The sequence below is a fragment of the Rhea americana genome, unplaced genomic scaffold (assembly GCF_003343005.1).
Source record: "Rhea americana isolate MKP2758 unplaced genomic scaffold, rheAme1 scaffold_96, whole genome shotgun sequence".
NCBI lineage: Eukaryota > Metazoa > Chordata > Aves > Rheiformes > Rheidae > Rhea > Rhea americana.
In genome coordinates, this window is record NW_028187155.1 from 1,538,478 (window position 1) to 1,556,908 (window position 18,431).

An 18,431-nucleotide genomic window follows, 5' to 3' on the forward strand; every position below is an offset into this window, starting at 1 on the left:
AAGGCTGTCCACGCAGCATTCCTGGCCAACCCTCTGGTTTGCCTTGCTCCCTGGAAAGGATGCTTGGCATGTGGGAAGGGCCCAAATCAAGTAGCGATTCAAGGCAAGTGCTGTTTCCCTCACATTCAGGTCTTCTCTGTGTCATCTACCTGTCTGTGTCCTACAGCACATGGGAAAGCCCATCCTCCTCCTCCCCTTCACCGTGGACCTGCTGAGTCCTCCCCCTCCCACTAATATTTCAAAGTCCACCATCTGTGAACCACCCTTGAGCCCTGCACTAAAATGATCCATAAATTAATATTTAAGTGAAAATGAAATAAAACTAATCCACCTCAGATCTCACCACTGTGTTGACCTGTGGCCTCACTCCAYACCAGCTCCAGTTGCTGTCAGTTTGGCCGGCATAATTTGGAGGTCCTTTGGATGAGGCTCTTTGGCCTTCTGCAAACACTGTGCCTTCATGAGGAAAGGCACACTGCAATGCTTGCACAGAGCATGGTACTTGTGTGTGCTTCAGAGCATCCCCATCTCCTGGGGGTCTGATTGCCCATKGGCTTCAGTTTGCAGGTCTGTACAAACTCAACTGCTTCCCCTCATTAACAGGAGAGTGCCCAGGGACTTCGTCACAGCTCCCTCAACCCCGACAAGCCTTGACCTTCCCACCCCTGGCCAGCAGCCAACATGTGATGGTGGCTCGCAGCCTAGAGACACAATCGACCAGCRAGTTCCTGGAGGGGGCTACAAACCTACCACCACTGAACCCTTGTGCAACACGGTCAAACCACCAGCCCTGCACAGGGAGCCTCCATGCTGCCAGCACTGGAAAGCAGCAGTTCTGTCAGCTACAGCAGGCAGTTTTCCTCCTTGAGCAACTCTGGCAAGCGYACCAATTTCCAGGAAATATAAATAACTCTCCAACTATCTGGAATCAGCCCTAGGACTTACAGTGAAGGGTCTCTCCCTGGCTCTGCCCTATTTCTGCTGGCTGCTTGGTGCAATCACCTAAAATATCAAGTAGGAAATGGAAGAGCATGACAAGCCCACCAGGATCCAGTACAGTGAGCTGGAGTCCTGCTCTGACCTTGCACCAGAGGCCACCACCACTTGACCCAGTTGCAAGCTGTAGAGTATTTGGGCTAAAGGAGGCAGCTCTTGGCTTTACCAGCTCCCCACCCTTGCACCAGTGGGCACTAAGCTTTAACAACCTTGTTTGCTGGCAATTCTTGTGGCCAGTATCCTCATAAATGAGCCACAGAGAAGCTTCTGCCTCCTCAAACTGCTGCCAGGGAAGGCCCACAGCCTGGAAAGGGCTGCTTTAAACAGCTTTGATGCTCTTTTGATGCAGGGCAGAGCTGCACTGAGCAAAGAGCTTGTGCCCAGGTTTGGGATGCTCAGCCCCTTCCCGAGGCAGGGATTCACCTTTGAGACCTATAATGAGAAGGACAGAACTTCCACTCCATCATACTTCACTTTTCATTTTATTCTTTTATTTGTACAGCTATATTTTACAGAATGCATTAATGCAGTTTAGACACAGCCCAAACCCTGTCTCCCGAGATTGTTTATAACACAAGCATGTAAAATAAGTCTGGAAAAAAAACAAAAACAAAACAAAAACATTCTCCAATAGAGAGTTCCACCAAAACTCCTTTTGCAATGTCAGGCTGTACCTTGAAGAAGAAACTGAGCTCAATATAGTCCATACATTGAAAACTTCCATTGAAAAGAAAGGCACCGTGCGAAACCACATTTTACATATATACAGACTGAGAACTAGAACAAAAAATTACACTTTATTATTATTTTAAATTCCTTCTGCAGCTTTGTTGGTTTAATACACACTTTTTTGTAAATTGTAAACCTTCACTTGCAAAAAAATACAAATACACTGATGCATTTAGACAAAATATTTTCTTACTTGTACAGATGCAATACTTTAAAATATCTCGTTAAGTGCTCTATCATAATAAAGATTCTCAGAGTGGCTTCTGCCTGCAGAGTCCAACTGAGCCTTTAATGCATTTTATATATTTTTAATATAGCTTTTTTAAAGGTCTATATATATTTATTTTATATATATATTTATATATTTATATCTATATATATTTACAACTCTGCCATAGATTCCTTCACCTTTGGTTAAAAAAGTTAAAGCCCTCTCTTTAATAGCATACTTTCTCTTTAAAAGAACACACATTTTGCATATAAAAAAAATCTGTTCCCATAAATCAACATTACATTCCTCATCTTCAAACGGCAAAGGCTGTGAAGGTTAGACTCCAGAGTTTATCAACACTCCACTGCACAGACATTTAAAATGACTATTTTTATGTTTTATATACAATAAGATCTGAATAATTATTTTATTTTTCTTTTAGTTTCACATAACTGGGAAAAAATAAAACCCGTCTTTTTTTTTTAATTTATTTCTAATGTTTTTCCACCTATCTGCACTATGGGTTTAGAGGCACTCCATCATGTGATGATTTTTTTTCTTGTTTTTCTTTTTCTTTCTTTTTTTTTTTCTTTTTTAAATGTTTTAAGTATCCTTTGGACAACTTCCTTTCCTGCCCTTCCCCACTGCGATGCCTCTGGGGAAATCCTCAGCCTTCAGCATGCCTTGGGGAGCTCCGGAGGCACCTCGGTCGCCGAGATGCGGTACTGCACCTTGGTGTTGGTGATGGCCCCGTGCTTCTGCCGGAGGTGAAGCCGCAGCTGGCTTTTGTGGCGGAAGTGCAGGTTGCACTTCTCACACTGTGGGAGCAAGAGGCAAGGTGGAGGGCATGAGAGGCAATGGTCTGACTGCGCCTACGCAAGCGCCTGCCTTTCTTGAGCTGCCCTGGGAGCATCCCTCGTGTGGATGGGGGCAGCTGGGGCACTTAGCCAGGGCTGCCATGGAGAAGCTAAGCACAACCCAGGGGTCCTCAGCTGTCCCTCTAAGCCCTTAACCCTGACCTCAGCACCCAATCAGCTGTCCTGGGATCACGCACCACATTGCGGGTGCTTCCTGCTACGTTTCAGTTTAGGAAAGGTACAAATTCCAAGGTCACTCAGGATGGGACACTTGCTCCCCAGGAACATGGAGCCAAGCTCCTTCACCTAGATGCTCAAAGGGCTCTGCCCTGTTCCTATGCACAGTAAGAGGTGGTAATTTAAGCCATAGCTATTTGGAGAAGTGTGACCTTCCTCCAGAAGAGGCGAGAGAAAAAAGAGCAGCTAAGATGTACCCAGGCTGGCACGCGTGTCAGAACCAGAGCCAGTTTCCAGCACAGCCGGTTGTGACAAAATACCATGCTGGCATCAGCTAACGCGAGAGCAAGGGAGCAGATATGACCTTGGCAAACAGCCCTATAAGGCCCTGTAAGGCTGGTGAAGGGCGCTCAGGAGGTGGTGCTGAACCAGGCCCGTGCAAACACCCAAGCGCCTTCCCACCTCCCAGGTTTGACAGTGCTCCCCTCCTGGCCATGAGCTCCCTGCAAAGAGCAAGATCACTCACATGATACGGTTTCTCTCCCGTGTGGATTCGAAGGTGACTTTTGAGCGTCTGCAGATGTCGGAAGCGCGTGCCGCAGATTTCGCAGGGGTAAGGTTTCTCCCCGGTGTGAATTAGCACGTGAGCACGGAGATGAGCCACCTGTGGGAGAGCAGCCGGGTTACAGAGCAGCCAGGGTTTCCAGCAGGAGGCTCTGCCCAGCCAACCTGAGGACATCATTGCTTGGGGGGTCTGCAGGAGGGGGCCTCACATGAGGTTGGTCTAGACCAGTACACCCTCCTACCACAACAGCCCAAATCGTGGCTGCAAGTTCAAYCTCTCAGTCCTTGCTCAGCCAAAGCTCAGAATGGCTTTTTTTTTTCCCTTCATACATTCTAGCTGGCAGTCAGAGCCATAACTGTCTGAGGTTTGAGATCTCCAATCCATAACAGGAAGTGGACAACGGAAGTTAAAATCAGAAATCGGGTTTCTTTAGTAAGCCAACAAAGTGGCCCTTAGGAGCTCAAAGCCCCTCTTTATTCCATAATTTCATGGAAAGAGGGTTGCAGGTCTCAGACATGAGGCTCTGGCCATCTCCATCTCCCCCAACACTGCAGGTACCAACAGCAATGCGCACCTGGACGAATCGGGCTCCACAGGTCTCACACTTGTATGGTTTCTCGCCAGAGTGGATGCGCGTGTGGGTTTTCAGGTTGGCTGGCCGGTTGAACTGTGCCCCACAGATGTTGCAGCGATATGGTTTTTCTCCTGTTGARCCAAGAGAAAGAAAGAAGGGATAAATACTGGCTGCTTAGCACCTATGTGCCAGAGATCTCCTCAGAGCTGCTGCCCCTGCAGCCCGATCTCTACAGGCACCCCATGGCACAACCTACTGGCTCCAATACCCATAGCTTGTTTTGGAGCTCAGCAGCAGCCAGCTCAGCCCAGGGCATCCCTACAGCTTGTGCAGTGTGGGAGCTAGCTGGGCACCATGGAGCCTGCCCTCCGGCATGCAGCGTGCAACCACCACATGGATATTTTTAGCAGGGAAGTCTAGGTAGGAGCAGCCTCTGTCCTCCAGCTCCTCCCAGGGACAGAGGGTTATGCTACTATTGTCTTCTTCGGGTCGGGAGGTACAGCCTTTGACATGAAAGAAAACATTGGCCGACTCTGCTGACGAGGATTAACAATTTCACTCCTCCTGCCTAGCGACACTCTGACACCCTGAACTTCTCTACCGCCATGAGTAAGCCACGCAGAGCCGCCCGGCTCACTTTGGTCTCCTAATGGTCTTGAGCACATCCCATCTCAATTGTTCATCACCTCTTCAGAGGAGTGAGAAGAGCTGATAGAGCGGAAAGCCAAGGCACACCCAGCAACAGTGCTCCCAAGTCATTATTCAGTTACAATTACTGCTGTCGGCCCCAGCTGACTTTCTCACAGCCAGCAGGGTTGCAAAAAGATTTCAACAAGTTTCTCCAGGATGGATAAAGACGGGCTCTGTGGGGAGTGGGGAACAGCTATCATTTTTCCTCCAGCCTTATTTTTGTTTTTAATTCAAGAAAATCAGGGCAGGAATTCAGTTCTTCCCTGATATATCCAGAGGTCCTGGAGGGCCCAGAAGACTCCTACCCCTTGCACTTTCAAATCTTAGCCCAGCACATGCATTGTTTTATTCATCTGTGCAGGCCTCAAACTTAAGTAAGACTCCAGGGCATTGTATCAGATCAAGTACAGCAACACTGAGTCTTTAGCACAGACTTCTCTTCCTCGACTTCTAAACTGGTTGATGGCACGTTAAGCATTAATAAAAGCAATAAAAAAATCCCCATGTTTGTCAGCAAATGACTAAACCCTTAATATCCCTTTCCTTTCTTGACTTTCATTGTGCCAAATCACAGAGAGTCCATTTGTTCACAGATTTTCCCATCAGCAAATTTTCTGGCAGGCTTGATATGATCCAAATTTCTAGGACATAGGGGGAAAAAAAGTTTCTCCCTAAATGAGCTTTTGAATCCTTCTTTTACCCACCACAAAGTAATCCAGAAGGTGTGAATCTGCTCCCAGCCATGTGTTTTGCAAGCTGCTTTTAAAACAGCAGCACCCACTGCTTCACAACAACTAAGCTCCGGTCACCCTAGGAAGTAGGGCAGTATTTCCCCTATTTATAGCTGAATCTCAGACAGGTTAGGCACTCTGCCCAAGAAGCAGCAGAATCCAGGTGTCCAGATTCCCTGGCAGCACTGAGCAGCATTTTGCACCAACATACCAACCCCCTGCTCTTCCCAGCACAGAGAACTAACAACACAGAGCAGTGAATGCTGCAGGTGGGACAAAACTGTGCCATTAACACCTGAGCACTGCAGCCCACTGGCTCAAGGCCTCCCCAGGAAGTCTTCTCCAAGGCCGATGCTGTACCTGTGTGGACGGTTTTGTGGCTGGCGAGGTTTCCCTTGTAGCGGAAGGAAGCCTGGCAGCGATCACACTTGTAGGGCTTGTCACTGTGGACTTGCAGAGAGTGCCTCTTAAGAGAGGCCTCTTCAGAGAACCGACAGTCGCACTCATTGCAGAAGAAAGCGCCGTTCTCTGGGAGAGCAGAGAGGAGAGCAATGAGATGAGTAATTTGGCTCCTTGGTGGGCCATGGTCCAGGATGCTGCTGGATAGGAGTAGCAAACCGAGCAAGCACTGGAGCCAACAGAGCAAGCACTGGAACAAGGTGCTGACCCCAGACGTTTGAGGTTAGCTGCACTTGCACCATGCTGTTACCTCCGTGGCCTTCTTGCATACGCAGCAAGAACACGTGCGGCTTGAGATTGCAAAGTAATTCCTAGCCACCTCTCCTTCAGTGCAACACAAGCTATCGCTTATTAAAGCTGCTCYCACAGCACAGGAAGTCAGGCATCTCACCTAGGCATCTTTCAGGGAGGTCTACAAAGGCACCCAAGTTATCAGGCATCCTCCAAAGGATGCGTGCTCAGCCCTAGAGCAATTCTAGCACCTTTAGAGGCCTTACATCTTTGCGTACAGATGTCTTCCCTGAGCATGGAAAAATCGTCAACATCTGGAGCACCAGGAAGGTCCCCCTGTACAAGGGTACCTAACTCTTAAATGCTTTATCCTTGAGCATCACCACACCTGAGTCCCCTTTGGGGATCTCATCCCATATCACAGGAAAATAATTCTACATTCCTCCTCCCTGTGCTATGGGCAGATGGGTGCAAAGGTACTTGTCTCTAGGCATGTGGAGTTCCGTAGCAGTATTGCAAGCCTCATTATCCGCATTTCTCCAGATGTGTACATTGGGGTCCCTGATAACGAAGAGACATTGTGACAGATGCATGAGACACTATATTGCCCAATCTCCATCAGGGTCATTACATCTGCCAAGCTTGTTCTCCTGTGGTTCTGGAAGGGTGGGGTGTACTTCATTTCCTGTCCTTAGCTGCCAATRTAGCAGCAGGTGACTAACTGCTTGCACAAAGTGTCTAGATGGTGTTTGGAAGGAAAAGCAGGAGAGCAGAAGCAATTCTCATTGCATGCAGAGCTGGTCAGTCAGTGAGCAGGGCACCGTAAAGCGCTTTGGGATCCATCAGCATCAGAGACAGTTTTGACTGCCCACTTGGATGAAGGGCACTAGGTAGATAGGTCCCTAGACTGCAGAGCCCCCTTGCCTGCCAGTTGGAAAGGCAAGCAGGGATGGGAGACTCACCGCAACTGGAGTCAGAGTATTCAGACTGGGTTTCCCCCATCTCCTCTCCAAAGGTTGAGCCAGGGGTGTGAAGGCACATCTCAGCATGTTGTGGGGATTGACAGCCACAGGAGCTACACTTCGATGAATGCATGTACAGTGGGGACTGCCCTTCACTGCTCCGAGGGGACCCATCCAGGGACCTGTAGGAGGACAGCAACGCACACAGCCGTGAGAAGGCTCTTGCTGTGCTTGAGCTATTAGGCCCTTGATGTTTGCACCCTTCCAGACACGAGGAACATCTGTGTTTTCTGGGGAGACTTTTGTGGTGACACAGCAGAGCCCTGATCAACAACTGGTCCCTGCACCTCCCTTTGCCCATCATGAAGTGACCTCAAAGTTCTCTAGGAACATCCAGATCTGGGAGATGGTGTACTGCTCCCAGCTAGTTAGGCCTTTCCAGAGCACATAGCCAACCAAAAGCTGTAGGCATAGAGACTCAGGTGAAAACAGGCTGGGTGAATCCAGACTCAAACAAACATTCAAAGCTGCAGAGCGAGCCAGAAATTCCTGACCCAACGTTCCCAGCTTCACTACCAGACCAGGTCAGCACTGCTACCGTGCGGATGGCTGGCACCCAGCCAATGTCATTGGCAGTGCTCCACCAATGCAGAGGTTTCCCCCTGGTCGCAGCCGGACTCCCCAGCCCAACGCTATAGCTATTTCACACGCTTCCAAACCCTCACCAACAATGCAGGGAGTTCTGTCTTTCAGGGGAATCTTCTCACCTGTTAACAATATTGTTGAGTCTGCTCGCTTGTGGTATAGTGGARTCTTCTCCATTCATGCTCATCTTGGTAGGGGATTGCACGTTGAGATGTTCTGGCTCCATGGACTGCTGGCAGGTGGACATGGGCATGTAGGTGCGAGGAGAGAGGGTTCCCATCTCGTTCTGGTCAGCACTGTCTTGCTTGGTGCTCTGATTGAGAGAGTTGAGGACAATGAATTTATACTTCTTCCAGTTGCAGGCTTTGGGGTCTGTGGGGCTTTTGGTGACCAGAGAACTGGAGCTCTGACTGATACGGGCATTCTTGCTGCTGCTGGACTCAGTCGGTGAATTGGGCTGACAGTCTGACTTCTGGGGGCTCTGGGGGCTAATGAGTCCCTTGCGGTCCAGGGGGGTGTTGGTGGGCTCAAAGTGCTGGCTGATCTCATCCTCTGAAGATGTCCGTTCCTCCTCTTTGGCCACTTTGTCACAAGAGAAGTAGGAGTTGTTCCGGACTGAGGGGACAACAGGTTTGGGGCCAGAGGCTACGCTGTAGTGCATGTCACTCCTGGCTTCCTCAGCAGCAGCTTCTTTTGGAGCATAGATCGTGGAGTGGCACATGTTGGCAGAGATGTCGGTGATGGTCCTCTTGTACTCAGTGGGGACCGTCCAAGAACTGTCACATGGCAGAACCCTCTCTTTTGGGAAGGCACTCGCCCTTGAGAGTTCAGAGAGGGGCATCCTCATCTCCCGCAAGTCATCATCCACAAGGAAGCTATTTAGAGGGAGAGGGCTGTATGCAGGGTAGGAAATGGAGGAGCCAGACAAACTGTTGAACAAGCCAGGTGCAAAGGCCCTCCCATCGCAAAGGGATCCATTTCGGAGATGCATGCTGTTCTCTGAGATATCTCTGCTCCGATAAGCCATCACCTCTGGGTGGCTCAGCATCCGGCCAGCCAAAAATTCTTCCCTTGGAGTCTTCATAGCAGATACCATCTCAGCTTCACTGCAAGCAGGCAAAAAGGAGGGACAGATGGTCATTTCTGTACTCAAAGCTAAGCTCACAGACATTATATCCGTTTCCACCCCCACACACCCAAACACAACATCTCAGACTCTCCAAAGTTCACTCATGGCTCTCACCTAGATTTGACAAACCTTCGGCAAGTATCAACCACATGTTCCATCTGCAGGTACAGTGCGGTGGCCATCACAGCCATGATATTGCTCTCCCTCAAGTTCAGTCGGGATGTGTACATGAAGTCCAAGAGGATGCAAAACCCCTCTGGGTTGATTTCAGGGTCCAGATTGATGACATTCAAGTTGCATTTGAGCTGGTCAGTGAAGATGCTGTAGAAGAGGCCACTGAAGAGAGGAGACAGAGAAGATGACTGTGATGACAATTTAGAGGAAAAAGGGAATTTGTCTGAAATCCCTTAGCACAGAAGGGTTCTTGAAGAGTAAAGGAGCCAGAGGCAATTACAGCATTCCATGAGCTTCTCCCTTATTATCAGGCTTGGTTTCCCAGCTTAGTAAGCATCTTCTGCTCTGCACTTTTACCAACCAGAACAGCCTGCTTTTAGATTTCAACTGCTCAACAACTYCCCACTGCGCTGGTTTAGAAATTCCCCTTTTCTGTTGTTCTTCTGCCACTCCCTTCCCACTGTGTCTCATTTCTTTCAGAAGTCTCTTTAGAGATACACACACACATTCTAACTAGAAAAAAAGGAAACGTTGGCAAAACATTTTTCAAATGTTCTAATAGCTAATCCTTGCCTTTCCACATCCCCACACTCCATCAACAGGAGACTGTGGAAGGCACCTGCAGTGATGCAACTGAGTGAGAGTGGGACATTAATTAAGAGTTTGCTAGGAAGCAATCCTAGACATGGAAAGGGATTTCAGATCCCACTAGGCCTGAAAATCAGCAGAGGTGGGTGCAGTCAGCAGACTGGGGGCCAGCGAGGAACAGCTCTAAAAATAGCASTGACAGAGGACACTGCAGTCACAAAGGACTTGCTCACCCCAGTGAGCATCTAGCCCTCCCTCCCCTTTTCTRCCCTAATGGAAGGTTTGTGCTCTGCCTTCAGAGATGCAGCCCACGTCTGCTGCACTCCTGTTTATCTCAAGGGATTGCGTGTGGGCAGATGTACGCATGYAAGAAAGAGAGGTCTGGGCACCATGCTATAGATAAAAGGTCCTAGCTCTAACTCATTTTCTAGTACAAGTTTCTTGGCAGATCATTTGAATTCTGCTTCCCTGCCTCAGTTTCCCTGTCTGTAAAACCTGCAGGTTTCCCAAGCGACTCAGCAGTGTTGCAGGCAGCCAAAAGCAGAGCAAACAGAAAGGGACAGAGGAACAGGGTCCTGCACTCACCTGCAAGCCATGAGGACTGTTTTGTGGGCTCTGAACTGTTCCCGGTTCACAATGATAACAACATCAGTCAGGATATCCCGGCTTCTAAGGCGGTTGAGATTGAGGAGAACATCGCTYGCGTGGCGGGTGAACTGGATGCAGCTGTCTGCTGGTGAGGCCATCTTGAATCTGCTCAAAACAGAAGGTGGAGGAGTATGGGAACAGTGAAGTGGCCAGGAAAGCACCCTAAACCCAGCAAAGACATGGTTGCCCTCTGGGAAGATTTCACATGGTGAAGTGTTGTTGGTGGTGACAACAACAGCTTCTCAGCCTCAGAAGCAGCAACAAACAGGGACATGACTGCATTTCAGCTTCCACCTCAACTGCATGCCAGGCTGCTCAGTAAGGTCTCTCAGGATAGCAAGACCTAGTGTGTCTCAGCTCCACCCAACAAGCTGATGGGCGAAGGCAAGCAGACCCTCCYGACAGTTACCTAACTGGCTCCTCTTTCTCCCTGCCTCAACCATGATGGCTCCATCCCAGCCCACTCCTCCTACCATGACTGCTTCTTGGGTTTGCCTCCATGAAGGTCCCAACATGCTGTCTTCTCAGTCTCAAGACCTTTCTCAAGCACCCCCCCCCCCCGCCCCTCATCTGCTGACTGGCTGCAGATCGAGCCATGGGAATCAAAACTAGTCTTATCCCAACAGCAGCTGCAAAAAATTCAACGTCTGGAAAACAGGCCATGGTTGAGCACCAACCCACCACCAAACCTACTGATGAACCTTCCCTGCTCCCAAGTGGCCACTTTGGAGAAGACCTCTTCAGAATTTCCCAATAAATTGGTGGCAGTAGTCAGGAACAGAACTCATCTAACCTGCTGGACTGCAACCCACACTTCGGCTCAGTCTCTCCAAGTGAGGAAGGCTTGGGTCAGTCAAGGAATATGAAGCCTTCCCCCAACACAATGGCCCTTTGATCTGTGTCAGAGACGCCGTGCAAGCAGCCTGCCACCCAACACCCAGGACAGTCCAAAAAATTCCCTTGCCCAAAGTTTGGGCTGGAACGTGCATCTTCAATGCCAAATTCTTCAATGATCAACCCCCTCCCGCAACCAGTCTCCTCCTCCTTTCCCAGCAGGATATGAACGTACAGTATTTTCTACAGAGCAGCTGCTCTCCTGAAAACAAATTCCAGCTGGGTCTAATGAAACATTTCATTCAACATGTTTATGGGAAGGGGGTGGGGGGGAGGCACAAAATTTAAATTTACATACCCAATGCCTCAATTCACAGTCCAAAAGTTTCTTTCAAACCTACAAATAAAGCACAAGAAAACTATGAAGAAAAAGAAATGCCACATTAGCTGATAAATACAAATTGACCATGAAAGGACACAAGCTTGTTTCACTAGAGTATCAGTGGGATAAAAGCTAGAGATAACCAACCTTCTACTCTCCAGTAAGGTTAACATTTGTTTCTTCCGGTACAGTATGTTCTTATCACAACCACAGGCTTTGAGGATCCAATCATAGCTTCTTCCACACCCTCTAGCCCAAATCATGGGCGTATGCCAAAGAGATTTTCATTTCCATGACTCAGGAACTTAAAGGCAGGTGGGGAAGGGAAGTCGAGCAAGAATTTTCTCACCACTTCTTTTGGCGATAACTCTCCCCTGCCAAGACCAAATTCCCAGACATATCCAATACCAATGCCATATTCCCAGCACCTCATTAACAGGTATGACTTACACATCCACTGCACCTCTGCTCAGAAACCTCAAAAGAGCCTGAATTCAGTCCTCCAGAATAGCTACTTTCAGGATACCAATGCACTTCAGACATCAGTGAAAATGCTCAGGGATAGTACTCCCAAACTGACTTCAGAATATAAGGATATAAAGTATCAAAGTGACTTGGCCAGGATCACATAGGAAGTGAGTGGCGGAGCTGAAAGCACATGCAGAACAAACACCTTGCCAAGACTAGTGGAAAAGCCTTCCCCAGAACTGCAATTTTTGCCTCCACCAGTTGGCTTCGTGGGTGACACAACTGTGGCTGCATGGTGAGGAAATACAGGAGTTAAATGTCTTCCAAAACTCAGGCTATTATTTCCCAACTTCCTTAAAAATAATTAGCACAGCTGACCTAGTACCAATGCCAGGAAGAGGGCTCTCAGGTAGCCGCCCTAGCTGGAACAACAAAAATCATAATAAATAAGCGCACAAATTTTGTGCACCCTGAGATCCTCATCACACTATTTAGGGACTGATCCCAACATTTTCAGGAGCAAAGTGTCAAAGACTATTTCCAGCACTTGCAGGGATTCCAGCTAGCCCTGCAAGGACAAGCATTCCCCCTTCCCTCTCCCTTGCAGGAGATGCTCAGATGTAGAACCCAAGCTCTTCACATGTCTCCAGAGACACTGGGGTAGGAAGAAGAGGTGTGATTAAGGCCAAGCATCACACACAAAACCCAGAAGGGTATCTTGCAGCCCCGTTCCAGATATCAGATGCAAATCTTCAGAGCTGCTCTGAGCCTTGCTAGCTTAGAGCTTCACACACACACACACACACGCAAAAAGTGACTCATTTCCCAAATACTGCAGACTCTGACCTCTCTGTACATGCTGGCTGCCAGCCGCTTGTTACCTTCAATTGAAAGCCAAGGGACTTACAGCGCTCTRTAAGGAGCCCAGCACGCATCCGTGTTTCCACATCAGCAGATCACATGCATCCCAGTCAGCCGGGTCACGTCCCAACCTCGGCCGTGCCGCTGGACGTACYGCGAACTCCTCCGAGCTCCTGGAGCCTTACCCCGATGTCACCAAACCATCACAAGCTGACCCATTTACAAACTAACAAAGTTACAAACTGCAGCATGAACTCTGTGCCCTTGAACATCACGTGAGGAGCCGCCGCTGTAACCGAACTCCCTTTCCTGCAGCGAGGGCACGGTGCTGCCAAGCCAGGGAGCACCCCGCTCCTCTCCCACCTTCTTACATCCTCCTTACCCTCCAAAATCATCTCTTCCCAGTGCCGCCGCTGCTGCTGCAGGAGCTGCCCAGCCCCCTGCGCCGCCCACGGACCGGGGAGCCGGGCAGGTGCATCCCAAGCGCTCCCGGCTGCAGGATGTGGGCGCGCAGAGGGAGAGAGACCTTCCTTCCCCTCGCCGTGCCGAGCTGGGTTAACCCTGCCGTTCCCAGCCTCCGTGCAGGACCATCGTCGCACCCCGAGCATGGGACGATACAAAGACCCAGGGACCAGCAGAGAAGGGGACAAGCACGAGGGGCAGAAACGACCGCTGTGGCCGAGCAGGGCCTTCTCCACTTCCCCTGCCAAAGCCCATAAGGCACCCTGAGATTCGGCTGGGGCTAGAACATCACCCCAAGGTCGTCCCTCTTCTCCCCCCCCCCCAGTTTTCCTGCTCAGTACCTTGCAGGTGCAGGCCAGCCCGCGGCATTTGGTGCTGCACAGCAGTGCACGCCAGGGCTTGCTGTGCCCAGAGAGGAAGGTCTGGGCTGGGAGCGTGGCCCATTTCAGGGGGGGCGTAGCATGGGACTATTACCGCCACTGCCTTCCAGGAAGGCTGCGGGTCTGCTCTGGCGGTTCACAGAATAGTCCTTCCCTGTCGGCACCTCCCCGAGAAAGCCCATTCCTGGAAGGGAGCCCAGGGCCAGCACTGCCCTGCCGCGGTGGCCGGCTTGGCAGGCGCAGGAAGGGAGCACCATAGCTGGTGCTTTCTACGCGTGGGGGAAAGCCCTGCTCAGCTCCACTCCGCCCATGCGAAAGGAGGCCTCCCCAGTTTCCCTCGTGCAAGGGAGAAACCCTGGTAACCCCCCCAAAATCCATCCTCTCCCCTATTTATAGCAAATCCCTTTCCATCTATCATCCCCTAGTGCATAGGGAACCCCCCCACAGCACCATGCAAGGTGAGATACTCTTGCTCCTCTACCCTCTTTGCATGGAGGAAACCCTCTCGTCACCCCTTTATCACACCTAGTCAGGCAGAGGGCCACAACTACCCCTCAGTGCCCCACTCTCCTACCCTGCCATCCTGCGGTGCTCCGAAGCCCATGGTGCCGATGGGCCAGCTGAAGTCTCTCTTCCGCATAGCTCCATCCCACACAGCGCTCCGAAACTGCCCGCCCAGGGGAAGCACCGTTCTGCCCCTGCTCCCTCGTTCCTGCCCTGCTGCAGGGCACCAGCACAGCATGAACCACCAGCTGCCCATGGGGACACCTCTACCAGYACTACTCCATCTCATCAAGGGACACCTGGGTGCTCCCACACAGGGACTAGAGGCAGGGAAGGGGGAACCCTGAGRCACAGCCATGGGTCCTTCAAGCCACGGGGAATAAGATGCTCTGCACTGGGGTTGGGCGAGTGCCCAGCTCTGATTTCCCGGTGTCATGCAGTCAGGGAGCACTAAACATTCTTTAGCTGTCAGAGCACAATTTTATTAATTTAGCAGCTTCTGTTTGGCGTCTAGGCCAAAACGTGGCTTGGTTAATAATAGTTGAAGAAGGGTGAGCCCGAGAGGAGCCCTAGCACACACCAGCAGCACAGATCAAAAGCAGCATCGCCAGCGCGAGCTCTGTAGTTTTTTCCATCGTACCCTTCCGTGAGCGGATTGCACTCACTGTATCGAGCGGTCTCTGCTAACTTTCAATCTGATCCAATTTCCTGCCAGCAAACAAATGTTTCTAGGAAATGCAATACATTATCTGGACGGGTTTATTATCAGCACTTGGAACCAGGAAAACGGCATATTTTCTCGAGCGCTGCAGGGAACTTCAGGGTTTGTACTTCAAAAGAGGATTTAAAAGGATTGCCCTTGAAAGAGGGCCCAGCTCAAGTTGTTTTGGTCTTTGCAAAAGAAAATGCCGGGGAGGGAGGGGGGAATACTAAAAACGTCTCCACTGTTTTCCACCGAGAGGGTTCCCCCTGCCCTTTACATAGCCAAGATCCGACTACAAGGCAGAGCCAGCGAGCGTCCTGGAGAAGCAAGGAGTCAAACCTTCTTCAGCACTTCMAACGACCCCAAACAATTCAGCACATTAATTTTTTCAAATGATGGCAGGAATCCCCTCGCATTTAAGGTCAAGGGAGCTACTCAAGAGAGCAGGAGACCAAGGCAGTGCTCTGCCCATGCCAAGCCCTGTGCTGAGGCACTGCCTCGATGACAGAGCACAGCCTTGGTCCTCTGCAGCTCCCTGCTGTGGGATCTGGGACCCAGCACGGCCGAGCTATGTCCAAACATCCCTCCCCTGYGCCAGGGCCATAACTCATGAGCCAGTACACCCTCTCCCCTCTTGTCTTCACTCCTGGGGCCAAGATTGGCAACAGCTCATTTTGGCAGCAAGGAGCCATTTGGGCATCCAGCCTGGATGTGGCAYAGGACCCACAAGGCAGGGACACATATACTGCTTGAGGTCTGCAAGACAGTATCCCTTCAACCCCACCACACACTAAGTTTAACAAACAGGTTTAAGGAGATCTGTTTCAGAGATTGCCATGTCCAACACAAGATATGTTCTTCAGGACCCATGATACTGCAGCACACTTGTCCCAAGCTCTCCTTGCTGTACAGGACATGCTCCTCATGCGTCCGAGGAGAGGGGTAACTCCAAGGCCAAACAGCCTGGWGGAAGAGGAGAGAAATAAAACAGCCCAGAAGTTTCTCTCCTCTCCAACTCTCTTAGCTTTCTGTGTCCTAGGTGCAAAGCTCCGCTGAGCTTGCCAGAGAGTTACGCAGCCCTGAAGGCAACATGCTCCCTGACMGAGGAGAAATTCTTGACTTTCGGTGTCCTGCTGCAACTGAATACATGCAAGATTTCGCATGGATTTTAAATTAAACAAAAAAATGGAGGGAGGACTACATTTGCACTCTAAATTTGCAGTCTCAAGAAGTTTACTGGTCAGCAGATAACTTTTGGATACTCATTTAACCAAACTGCCAACTCCTGAGGTTCACCAAAGCCTGCTGTAAACATGGAAACCAAGTGCCACTTCTTGCCAAATAGAAGAATGGTTTAAAAATAGATCTAGAAAAGTATACAGGCACTCAGTATACATGACTCCCGTTTATAGACTCACACTACGATAAAACGGAATGAGGGGTTACGGACATGCAGTCAACTTTTCACCAAATTTAGATTTYACAAACTTTCAGAAACTTGAAAACAACACTTCAGGCTCCAGCTGAACAAGTAGATGTTCTTCATGCGGAGTCTGGAGCCCAAACATTACAGCCCACGAACTAAAACTGTGTGAAATGGTCCAGTTGACCACAGTGACAGAAATAAAAAGAGGTACATAAATTGCACCATGACAAGTCCACATACTGGTTAGAGCTTTGTTTTACTCATCTATACCATATGGAGCACRATTTTTCCTTTTTTTCAATATGGCATAAGAAAAAAAAAAAGACACTAATCCCTGCGTCCAAAACAGCATTTTCTCACTAAGTTTTACCATGTGCATTTATAACAGGGCTTTGAAGACAATGTTAATGTATTTCCTAAGAAAAAAAACATAACAAGAACAAAAAAACCCCAAACAAACAAGAAAACCCAATCTTATTATTAGGCTGCTGCCCTCATAGCTGGAAGGGGGGAGGAGAGGGAAAAAAAGCTCTACAATACCTCCTAGATCAGGCAGACAGTCAAGGGTAGATTAACACCACAACTTGGAAAGATTTTCACATGTGATTTCATGACAAGACCCAGAGAGAACTCCATATGGAAATGCCAGTGACTTTAATAAGTGCTCGGTTGTTTCCAATTAGGCTCCTTAAGTAAGTTCAGCAGCATCCAGAGTTTCTTTGTTACCTTCCTCTTGGCTAGCAAGCATTTTTCTTTTTTATAAGCATGTTAATAAACATGTTCCCGCTTTCCCAAGCCTCCTAGCTCAGCCACTGCCCCGGCCAGAGAAGGAGGAAAACATGTAACACTAGATGGCACCAGTTAGCTTTGCTGCAGGAGCAATTTTTCCCCTTGGAAAATAAAACACCCCAACCAAACCTGGAAAACATATAATTTTGTCGATGTAATTCTGTTTCTCTTAAAATGTGTCTGAGCAACATTATTTTTATGAGCTTTTCTAGCCTTGTTTTTCAAAACTTAATGTTTCTGCTAGGTTTATTTTAGCTTCATCAGACAGTAGACTTAAGTCCTCCCAGTGCTGTGAACAGGGATGTCTGAAGTATCATAAATACTTCTGACAGATTTTTTTTTTTTTGGTGGGATTTGTAAGAATCACTTCTCATTCCGACTTCTTCCTTTGCAATAATAACTAACCAGTTAAATTCCACTTCCTCTCTGAATATTGACTCAGACAGTCAGAACTGAGGGGGACTGGAAATTGGAATTGAAATGCATCCCAAGAGATCTTTGATCTGTTTTRCTAGTCAAAATTGAACACTCAGAGATGAAGTCTTTTCTTACTGGAACGACGTAATAATCCATTCTTCTGGAAAACTGCTAGACAGCCTTTGAATATTTTAATGGATTGATGATTTGTTTCATGGGGCAAAAATTGCCATTTGTGATATAAATTCTTAAGCCAGCAATCCCTTCATTAAAAGAAAATAACAGAATCTCAAGTTATATCTGTGTTTGCACAGACACAGAGAGAAACAGAAAGGAAGAAATAGAAAGAGATCTGTCTTAAAATATTTTCAAAGCAATTTCTGAACTGAATCCTCCCCCACCTCTAAGGATTGCTACGAGGAAGCCTGCATTTATTCTTAAAGCACATATCCCGTAAGCCTTTGGAACAACACCGCAAATAGTAATTTTTAAAACACCACGACAGCAATCAACACGCATCCAAGGATCGACAGCGAGCCTGATCCTGCACCCCAGCCCTGCTGCCCCTTCCAGCAGCGCCGACACGGATTCGGCCCCGGACGGACGTCAGACCACGGCGCTGCCGATCGCTGGGGCTCGGGCGCCTGCCACAGGCTCGCTCAGCACCCATCCTGCACCTCCTCGACTCAGTGGAAAAAGCTAACCGAGTCAGGGTCGCTTTCTGTTGTTTGACTTATGCTTTTACATCCAGATTTGCCTCTTCCTTGGAAATGCAACAGGGGTCAAAGGCGGCTTTTTAGGCACATCTGAGAGGCCGCCGCGGATTTCTCTAAACAAGC

General features: G+C 49.1%; 1 protein-coding gene across 1 annotated transcript; it reads right to left on the bottom strand.

The window, feature by feature from the left end:
• Nucleotides 1-1,470: 1,470 nt before the first annotated feature.
• On the bottom strand, nucleotides 1,471-13,664 carry BCL6 (BCL6 transcription repressor). Its single transcript, XM_085325168.1, has 10 exons — nucleotides 11,730-13,664; nucleotides 11,559-11,597; nucleotides 10,304-10,471; nucleotides 9,071-9,292; nucleotides 7,950-8,933; nucleotides 7,183-7,364; nucleotides 5,891-6,058; nucleotides 4,110-4,240; nucleotides 3,497-3,634; nucleotides 1,471-2,754 (listed from the first exon to the last, which is right to left on the bottom strand). The coding sequence occupies exons 3-10, from the start codon at nucleotides 10,462-10,464 to the stop codon at nucleotides 2,611-2,613; spliced, it is 2,130 nt and encodes a 709-aa protein (XP_085181294.1). The 5' UTR covers nucleotides 10,465-10,471; nucleotides 11,559-11,597; nucleotides 11,730-13,664; the 3' UTR covers nucleotides 1,471-2,610.
• Between the last annotated feature and the right edge of the window lie 4,767 nt (nucleotides 13,665-18,431).